General features: G+C 47.2%; 1 protein-coding gene across 2 annotated transcripts; it reads left to right on the forward strand.

The window, feature by feature from the left end:
* The first annotated feature begins 171 nt into the window (after nt 1–171).
* On the forward strand, nt 172–9,262 carry LOC128758248 (protein PHTF2-like). Of its 2 annotated transcripts, XM_053864222.1 has the most exons (20): nt 173–372; nt 1,249–1,374; nt 4,024–4,080; nt 4,877–4,946; nt 5,010–5,168; nt 5,237–5,402; nt 5,564–5,725; nt 6,308–6,533; nt 6,593–6,739; nt 6,798–6,954; nt 7,020–7,093; nt 7,171–7,296; nt 7,364–7,449; nt 7,515–7,704; nt 7,773–7,904; nt 7,992–8,078; nt 8,148–8,303; nt 8,380–8,475; nt 8,557–8,682; nt 8,760–9,262. In XM_053864222.1, exons 2-20 carry the CDS (start codon nt 1,330–1,332, stop codon nt 8,778–8,780), a joined length of 2,283 nt encoding a protein of 760 aa, XP_053720197.1. In that variant the 5' UTR covers nt 173–372; nt 1,249–1,329; the 3' UTR covers nt 8,781–9,262. The 2 variants fall into 2 exon arrangements, with proteins under 2 accessions (XP_053720198.1, XP_053720197.1); XM_053864223.1 differs by lacking the exon at nt 5,564–5,725 and having other exon boundaries at nt 172–372.
* Nucleotides 9,263–9,813: the final 551 nt, after the last annotated feature.

The following is a 9,813-nucleotide window of genomic DNA, read 5'->3' on the forward strand; positions in this document are numbered from 1 at the left end:
CCGTTTAGGAATGAGAATCGCAAGGTACTGAGGAAAAGAGATCTGTAACAAGAATCCTAGCTGGACGTGGAATACGGCTTCCTCCTCTTGTCATTTGTGGCCTATGTTCTTCAAAGAAACGCATCACAGTGCCACACGGGGGTCCAACATCATCACCAAAGGCCCCGAGGCTGCGGTATCTTTCTGCGCCGTTACTCTCACAGTTGCGGTACCTTTGCGCCGCTACTCGCACAGTTACGGCGCAGCAGCTGACCAGTGTTTGGCGACAGCATCTCCTCCAGACGATGGACGAACTCGGATAAACATCGCGCTACTATCTGCCTGTGGACGTCTCTGCTCGCTGTTATCAAGCCCCTGCTTGCCGCCGCTGAGGTAAGTGCACCCACAGGTCGGCAGCTAACGCCGGTGGTCCTGGCTCTTTGTGTCGCCGGTAGCTTAGCAAGCTTAGCTTAGCAACAGTTAAGGGGCGAAGAGGAAGGTGCTCGCGCATCAGTGTGCGCGCGTGCGAGTCTAAAATTAGCTCACTCGGCTCGGTGTTTATGAGACTGCTACCAAACTGACAGCTAAAACGAAGTTGTGTGACACTTCAGCGTTGTAAATTCACATGTCATCAAATTGCCGATTCTCGCTACGACACCAGTGTTGTCATCCGTCCAAAGTTAAAACCAATAATCGAAATTGGTTTGTCAAACAACGCTAATGGCTAATTCTCGTCTGTCGCGGTAACACTTTCAGCAACAGACCAGCAGTTGGCGCCGCTGCTTCCTACGGCGGCACTGCGGTTGCCGTGAGAACCGCCATCTTTGTGACGTCACGAAGGTGGCTACTGACCTAAACCTGTAATCTTGCCTGATTTGTTTTAATATATCTTTATAGATTAGGTATGATGTAGGCACGTCTTAGTTAGTCGCTGCTTTGATCACTCAAATGTGCGTTGAATAATATTACACTTAATGAGAGGTTACTTTTATGACTGTGTGTATGTGTGCGTGTGTGTGAGAGAGTGCACGTTTGCAAGAGAGCTGTTTGTGTGTGTGTCTCTTTCGTCTTCTTAAAAATACCATTTTCCATCATTGAGACAGACAAGCACACACACACATCACTCTTGACAGTCAACAAGGAATGTGAACTAAATTTGACTCCAATTGAGACTGTCAGCAATGAAACACGAGCCTGAACACAGTTGATGTGAAATTCAAGTGACGAGATTCATAATTCATGTGTTTGTGTGTGCCTCCTCCTGCACAGGTGTCTTCGTTCCCCACACGATCTGGTTGTGTGTGTATGTTCCAGACTAAGATGACCCAGTGGGACCAGCGGGGAAAGTAGATGGCGTCCAAAGTGAAAGATGCGGTGGTCTGGTACCAGAAGAAGGTAAGAATTTTGTCCCGGTTGCTGGCTAGAAACACCGGACGGGCCGTCATGAATGATTGATGCTTCTCTTCCCGGAGAGTTTCCACCGCGGCATGATGCCAGTATGTGCGTTTGCTGTGTGATTTCTGTGTGAATATCCTTCATTTTTTTGTTTTAAGGTGGCCTGCTAAAGGCAGACGTACACATATGGCTGAATTATATGGGAAAAATCTATGTCACATATTTTTGTATCACATATTTTTTTCCATGTCTGTCATTACAAATGTCACTATTCTATATAAAACAAATCACTATAGTCATATATGTTCCCAGTCAGTCTTGCAGAGCAGTTAATCTCCAAATCCAACTTTCCTGACTGATATATATATTGCAAATGTTAAATTCATAGTTACATAACTTTTGGACATTTATCTGATCCTCTGTTCATCCTCTTCCTCATCTCTCAAGTCATTTGGGGCACCCTTTTCTCTGCTGTTAGTTCCGTGTTTTTTTACCCCACTATCCTGCTACCTTCGTCACCGTTCTCACCGTGGCTCCACCGTGTCCCCGGACACAGCAAAGCACTAGTATGTGCTGCTTGTGGAGTGTGACAGTAAATGGACAAGAAGACAGAAAATGAAGCACCGAAGCAGTGCTGCTTCTGTGCCTCACTTTATGTCTTGCATGATCTTCATCAAGGGTCCTCTTCAGAACCCCAGGCATCCTACTGTGTGCTAATGGCAGGGCTTCTAAATATGAATTCGATGATGTGAGGGATTACTTTTTTTTTTGTTCAGTTTTGAACACATTCTGTCGTTTGTTGACTTTAAAACCTATAATACTGAGAACTGACTGAAAATAAAACAACAAAGAGCAGTTAAGTTACATTTCTTTCAATTGTTTGTGATGGTGAAGAAGTACACACACAATTTTTCACTGTTGAGCTGAGAACAATTGTCATTGTTACACCTCTTGAGAGTTGTATTCAATAAGTTCCTGCAGACTGCGGCATGTGGTAGCCAGCTTAGGTCTGTCCTGTGCTGTTTGTTGTGGTTGAGTGTTTTCAACATTGCACTCTAATCCTAGCGGCCTAGGTTTGAGTCCAGGCTGTCGACTGACAGGAAGTCTCTTGACCAAAGTAAAACGTTCTGTGAGGTACATTGCCATGAATGTGGCTTGTTTGTAAGGTCATGCAGTTAGTTGACATTGATATTTAGAAACTATATCTATATTTGTTGTGCTAATCTAAATTGTCTGCGCTTGACTTGTCCCTTATTTAACTGCTAACTTTGTCAGTGTTCCCAGGTAACGTCGTCGCAGGCCAGAATGTTTTGTCATGTCATTCATAAGGCATCAGCAGGCAAAAATTTCATTTTAGGTAGTATTAATGAAAGCCCTATGATGCAACATATGCAGGGCTGTGAGTGAGTTGTCAGTAAGGTACTGAGCTTGTCTATTAGATTAGGTTTGAGATAAGATTAACATGTTAGAGGTATCTCTTTTTTTTGTTTTTTTTTACCAAACTGTTGCAGTGGTTATTAGACTTTGTTTTGTTTCGAACTGAGTAGGCCGGTTGGACCAACTGTTTTTTGTTTTATTTTATTACATTAATATAATCATATCTTATGTAACTTACCATTTTGGTGTTTAAACTGTTACAACGAAGTGTATTCTTTGTTTTTGACAGTGTTGTTTTTCATGTCAGGAATTAAAGAACCAGCTCAATGGCTTTTCAACCTAACTAATATCAAATGGATTTTGACTGATAAACATGTTAAACCATGCACCTGTGTGGGCTGCTAAATTTGTCTTTGAGCTTGTGAAGTATTAAGCTGAAGTATCAAGTGCTGCCACCTGAAAATAAGCGTACAGCCCTGGAATTACATGATCATTATGCTTTGATTAAAGACTCAGGTCATTTTGTCCATTGGGAAGAAAGGGAGAAATAGTTTTTCTGGGTGGTTTGCATTTATACCAGTGTGCACAGTGCGTGAAACAAAATGTTTTAAATACTGTATATTTAAAAAACAGAGTAAAAGATCACATAGCATTTTGTGAATGTTTTGCAGTGGAGTTAACTTGGCATATTTCTGCCTGAACTACGATCTGTCGGATTTCTGACACTCCAGTCAGCATGGACCGACTTGCCAATATTAGCGATTCGGACTCATCCACTGACCTGACTGATAAAGTGATTATCAGTCGTATGGTTAAAAGTGAACTTTGGAGTCATTTTGCTGAAGTCACGCACATGTGTCCCCCAGCGGTCTCTGACTTAATGGAACCAGTGTTAAGCACAAAGTGATTCTTGTCTATTTGAACAGTTGATGCCACATTTGTCCTGTGGCCATTGAAATTAATATTTAGCAATTGTCAAATGGTACTCTCATTTGTTTCTTTACGTCTTTTACTTTTTTAGCCTTTGGATTAGAATCAAAGTGAATCGATACTGAATCAATTCTCAACCGAAAGAATCAAAATGAAATCTTAGCAATAACCGGCCGTGGCAGGCCCACCTCTCCACGTGGTCTGATGTCCGGTTCGTTTCATGTGGACGTGTTTGAGCTGGGCCTGAGTCCGTGTGGGAAACTCCCCCTGGTTAATGATGTTGCGTTGTGTGTCCGCATGTGCTATAGCACGTATGTCTGACCTGAAATTGTGTGTTTGCAGATCGGCGCCTACGATCAGCAGATTTGGGAGAAATCAGTGGAGCAGCGTGAAATCAAGGTGAGTGGTGTTGTCCTCTGGTCATGTGCTCACTCCCCCTGTTTTTCTTCATCTCATCTTCATCTCTCATCTCTTCCTGTCAAGTTTATATCTCTGGTGAGTAACACCCCCTGCTTTAGGACTAGCCTGTGATTGGTCAACTCGACTGCTGTGGCCACTCCTCACTAACACTTAGCTAAGGGTGTCATCGACTGGTCTCCTATGAGTCTCTAGTCCTTCCTCAGAATGACTCCTGAGTACTGAGCAACAACTGCTGATGTGCAAGCTGTCACTCATGGAGGCGCTCTTAGGGCCCTGATACATAGTCTTTGCCATAACCTCACTTTTTTGTCCAGAGGTGCTGAACCTCACCTGTCTCACTGTCGAGGTCAGCCGAATGGACCTCCTCATCTGCCTGAACTATGGCTGTTGTTGGGGGGAGGAGTCAGCAGAGCTGCATGTGATTGTTTAACCATGTATTGGTTTGAGGCTAACACCAGCAGCTACTGCACCCCTGCACCCTTCAGGACAGGAGGCCTAGTGCACACAAGACTCAGGTTAGGTGACCGCTCAGGTAGCATGTCTGAACAGGATGTGCGAGACGAAGATATGACACACACGAAGAGAGGAACATGAACTCAAACTCACCACATTAGATCAAGTTTCTGTTGTGCTGTTTCCTGCCTCTAGGTGGAGTTATACATTCACTGCCCTGTAGATGCACGTGCAGTCAAGTAGAGCTGATTCATATATGCGTGTGTGTTCGCACTTGCTCCTGCGCATGCACCTTGACCTTACTGACCCTCTACTCCCACAGGGCTTAAGGAACAAGCCAAAGAAGACGGGCCATGTGAAACCAGACCTGATCGATGTGGACCTGGTCAGAGGTAGGTGAGAACCCCTGGGGAAGGCAACCCACCCGCTTGTCTAACCACCGCACGTGCGTTCAGGGTCAGCCTTCGCCAAAGCCAAACCAGAGAGTCCGTGGACATCACTGACCCGAAAGGGTATTGTGCGAGTGGTCTTCTTCCCCTTCTTCTACCGCTGGTGGATCCAAGTCACATCAAGAACCATCTTCCTGCTGCTGCTGGTCCTCTACTCGCTCCAAGGTAACGTACATCACAGCATCCACCTCCTTTGCAAGCACACTAATGCCACTGTCGTTCACGTGCACCAGTGGCAGCTGCAGTCCTATATGTCAGCGTACAGCAGCCTCATGGCGTCCCAGCCACCGAAGTGTTCGGCGCCATTTGGCTCATGTTGTTACTTGGAACTGTCCACTGCCAGATTGTATCCACTCGGACCCCGAAACCTGCTGTCAGCGCAGGTGGCAAGAGGCGCAGGTAACCTAGGAGACACGGGGTGACCCCTGTTTCTTGACTTGATCTTAGACACTTCCAGTCTAGATTATCACCTCGGCAGCTGGGTTTGCTGGGTGGGTGGGTTGGACACAGAGTTGCATGTCTCTCTAAGTCTCTCCACCTCTACTTTGTCCACACTGAAGGAAGTTGAGGAAGGCCTCTCAGATGGAGGTGCATAGGGAAGGCGACGGGTCTAGCACTACCGATAACACACAGGAGGGGGCGCCACTGCCCCACTCAGCCACCACACCGCACAGCCTCGGCGCTCTCTTCAAAGATTTCTGGCGTGATTTCTGTAAAGTTGGGTGTGTATCTCGACTTCCTTTTTCTGAGCATGTGAAGTGCTGTCAGGCCGAGCTTCAGTTTCCATGACGACACAGACTTCAGAATCCCTACCAAGAGCCAGTGCTCACTTCAGAATGTATATCAGTTTTATTTCTGTTTAATTTTTTTGTATGTCGAAGTGAGAAAATGAAGCTGGGTCCTGAACCTTCCTCATCCTCCTCCTCATCTTCATCATGGCAGTAAATATTTGTGTATGAGAGAAAGTCATAACAAACGGCTGCTGAATATCCTTGTGATGATGTCGACGGTAACCATTATGACAAGTGTAACCATGGTAACCATGACGGTAACCGTCGTGATGACAGTAACGACTGTGACAATGGACTGTCACCACAGTGAGTATGACTGTCACTATCGTACATACTGATGATAGCACGACAACTGTTACTAATAGGTCACGCATTCAATCAGAAAAGCAAACATGGTGGTTGCTGGTTGTTCTTGGGAAGCAGCTGGTCTCTCCTGTCTCCACTTTCCCCCCCACACCAACCTTCTCTTCTATCTTGGTTGATTCTCTCCTCTGTGTTAATCGCATCTCAAAGGTCCAAGAAATCCAAACTGTCGCTGGACAAGTCAACGGAGACCGACAATGGCTATGTGTCCCTGGATGGTCGTGTGACTACCCGCAGCAGCGAAGAGGGTCTGCAGCTGCACGGTCAGCGCTGCGACCTCCCACCTGCTGCCGATGACACGTGCTGGAGCTCTCGCACCTCCTCTGCTCGCTCTCACTTACCACGAGGTGCTGCAATGATCATTGCTGCGAGCAAGGTGAGAAACTTACCGCCAGTGTCTGATCCAAGCTGTTCACTGACCACTGCGGTGTGCAGGACCCTGTGTCCGATGAAGTGTCCAGTGAGGAGGACCCAGAGGTGTCCTACAGCGCCCTCCGAAGAGGGGTGGAGAGGATGAGCAGCGAGTGTGCCCTCCGGAATCGGAGGAGTTCGCATCATTACAAGAAGCACTACACTGTGGAGGTAATCGCTGTGCATCACTCACTCCCTACTCAGTCCTGCTGACATCCCTGTCCACTAGGATGTCCCAAAGTCTGGTACTAGCTGTAGCTCCCGGTGCTCCAGTCTGAGAACCCCTGACTCAGAGAGCACGAGACACGAGTCTGAGACGGAGGACCTGCTGTGGGAGGACTTCCTTCACTGTGCAGAGTGTCGCTCGTCCTGCACATCAGAGACCGGTGAGAGACTACAAACGTGACAGCACAGAAGTCCGCCTCTGACCGCCTCATGTTCTCCCCTCCAGAGGGAGAAGGAGTGGCTGCCGCCGCTGTCTGTCCTTCTGCTAAGAGGGAGTACAGAGATGACCCCTTCCATCAGGTCCGGTTCACCAGTGTCATGGTCATGTAAGCGCAGAGAAAGGAAGGGTGGAGTCACAAGATTCTGTGTGTGTGCAGGGCCACGCCTGGTTGCACAGCTCGAACCCCGGGCTGGAGCGCGTCAGCGCCATCGTGTGGGAAGGAAACGAGTGTAAGAAAGCGGACATGTCGGTGCTGGAGATCAGCGGGATGATCATGAACCGAGTGAGAACCATGACTACCTTGCCAACTCACCTGACCCTGACTGACCCTCCTTCCTCTTAACCTGCAGGTCAACCTTTATACTCCAGGGATTGGATACCAGGTGTTGGGGAACCTGGTGGCAGTCATTTTGGGGCTGACACCATTTGCCTACCGGTAAGTTTGTGCAACCGTCTACCTTTTGCCCCTGATGTCTGCTGACTTTTAAGAGTCCATTCCAGACTGGCACAGTACCGTGACCTGGACCAGCTGACGACACTCTCGGCCCATGAGCTTCTGTCTGTAGCTCTGGGCGGGCCTGGGTCAGGCGCCCTGGTTGCCACCATGGTGACTTTGAGCTTTGTGGTGCGGATCTGCCTAATCTGGCTCTTCTTCTTCCTGCTCAGTGTGGCTGAGCGGACCTACAAGCAGGTGAGGAGACTGGGCTGAGGCCCACAGGCCCATAGCCCCCACATTTATAACTTGTGTGTCTGCTGCAGAGGCTACTTTTCGCCAAACTGTTTGGACACCTGACGTCCGCCCGCAGAGCCAGGAAGTCTGAAGTACCTCATTTTAGACTGAAGAAGGTCCAGAACATCAAGATGTGGCTGTCCCTGCGATCCTACCTGAAGGTCAGTCCCAGTTCTGTTGTTTAAGTGAGGTGTTTCAGCAGTGTGTGTGTGGAATGGGAGCCAAGTCTCATAAGCTGTTGTGGACAGAGACGAGGACCGCAGCGCTCCGTGGACGTGATCGTATCCTCTGCTTTCCTGCTGACCCTCTCTGTGGTCTTCATCTGCTGCGCCCAGGTCCGTTCTGTTACCATGGAAACCTGCTGGCAAAGAAAAACTGTGAATTGACTTAGTGTGTGTGCGCAGCTGCTCCATGTGCATGAGACCTTCCTGGAGTGCCACTACAACTGGGAGCTGGTGATCTGGTGCTCCAGTCTTTCTCTCTTCCTGCTCCGCTTCGTCACGCTGGGCTCAGAGACCAGTAAGAAGTACAGCAACACGTCCATCCTGCTGACTGAACAGGTGCTTGCTCATGCACGCACGGACGCCCGCACACACTCACTCAACCCACCGGCTCACCCGACCGTGTGATTGACAGATCAACCTGTACCTGAAGATGGAGAAGAAGCCCAACAAGAAGGAGGAGCTGACGCTGGTCAACAACGTGCTCAAGCTCGCCACAAAACTGCTGAAGGTCAGTGACATCACGCTATGAGAAGAAGTTGCATCCGAGTGGCACCAAGCACTGTCATGTTCGGTGTCCTTCTGTCCTCAGGAGCTGGACGTTCCCTTCAGACTTTACGGTCTGACCATGAACCCGCTTCTCTACAACATCACCCAGGTGGTCATCTTGTCGGCAGTGTCCGGTGTCATCTCTGACCTGCTGGGTTTCAACCTGAAGGTGAGAGCCTCACTTAGCACACACTGTATTTCCTCTGCTGCCGGAGCCTTCTGGTCACGTTGACATCTGTGTTGCAGCTGTGGAAGATCAAGTCGTGATTGTGCTACGAAGACTCGTCTCAGTGAGAGTTGTTTTGTTTCCCTCTCAGACTCTAGTTTTCAATGTTTGAAGTTATTTGACTGAAGAATGTAGAGGAACGTTCAACAGCGCGTGTGTCTGCGCGATGGTACTTGAAGCTCAACGAGCAGGACTGAAGTGTGGCGACGCTGAAGCTCAACAGTTCTCTTAGTTCTCATACACCGTGACGGTCCGACTGACCGGCCTCACAGTCAAGTCACGAGTCTGGTGCTGCGGTGTGTCGCACGCTCGGAGGAAGTCGTACACGAGTGAAACGTGCACTTTAATCTGTGTGTGTGCATGTATGTGTGTGTGTGTATGAAGAATCACCGTTGCACGTGTGATGTCATTGTGAAGAGGAAACCAAAGTGCTGAAGTTTGTTTGCAGCTTTATTCTTTTTTTCTGGAACCGTCTGTGTTTCTGTGTTGTTGACAGTTTTAATAAATAAAGACGTCATCAAACTTTCATGTCACTAATTGGTATGTTATCTCCAAATAAATGTTCACTTTGACTTAGTCAAATTAACTTACAGCTTGTTTCCTCACCATGTTTGCAACAACACAGACAATACACAACACCACCAACCACTTCTGTTTCCTGTCAGTCCTCCAAAGTACACTTTCAAACATGAACACTTATCCTGCAAACAGCAACACACTTCCTGAAACAACACAAATAATGCAAAACATTTGCAAATGACAAACTCACTCTTCCTTTCAAAAATTGATCCAGAGAAGAACCATTCGACTGAGTAATGAGCCCAGTGAGAATTCTTTCAAGCTTACGACACCTTCCGTTGTGTGTGTGTCTGTATATATATAATTTCAATTAATGGCAAATTCCACATATTTTGTATCTGCTCTAAATTTAACTTAAAGGAAAATAAAAAGTGAAGTGTACAAATAAATAAATTGCACATAAATGAAATTCAAAATATATAAATAAATAAAGGTGTATATATACGCAGAAATAGCACTGTTTGACAAAAAATAAAATCAAATGTAATTTATTTT

Source organism: Synchiropus splendidus, chromosome 4 (genome assembly GCF_027744825.2).
Source record: "Synchiropus splendidus isolate RoL2022-P1 chromosome 4, RoL_Sspl_1.0, whole genome shotgun sequence".
Lineage (NCBI taxonomy): Eukaryota > Metazoa > Chordata > Actinopteri > Syngnathiformes > Callionymidae > Synchiropus > Synchiropus splendidus.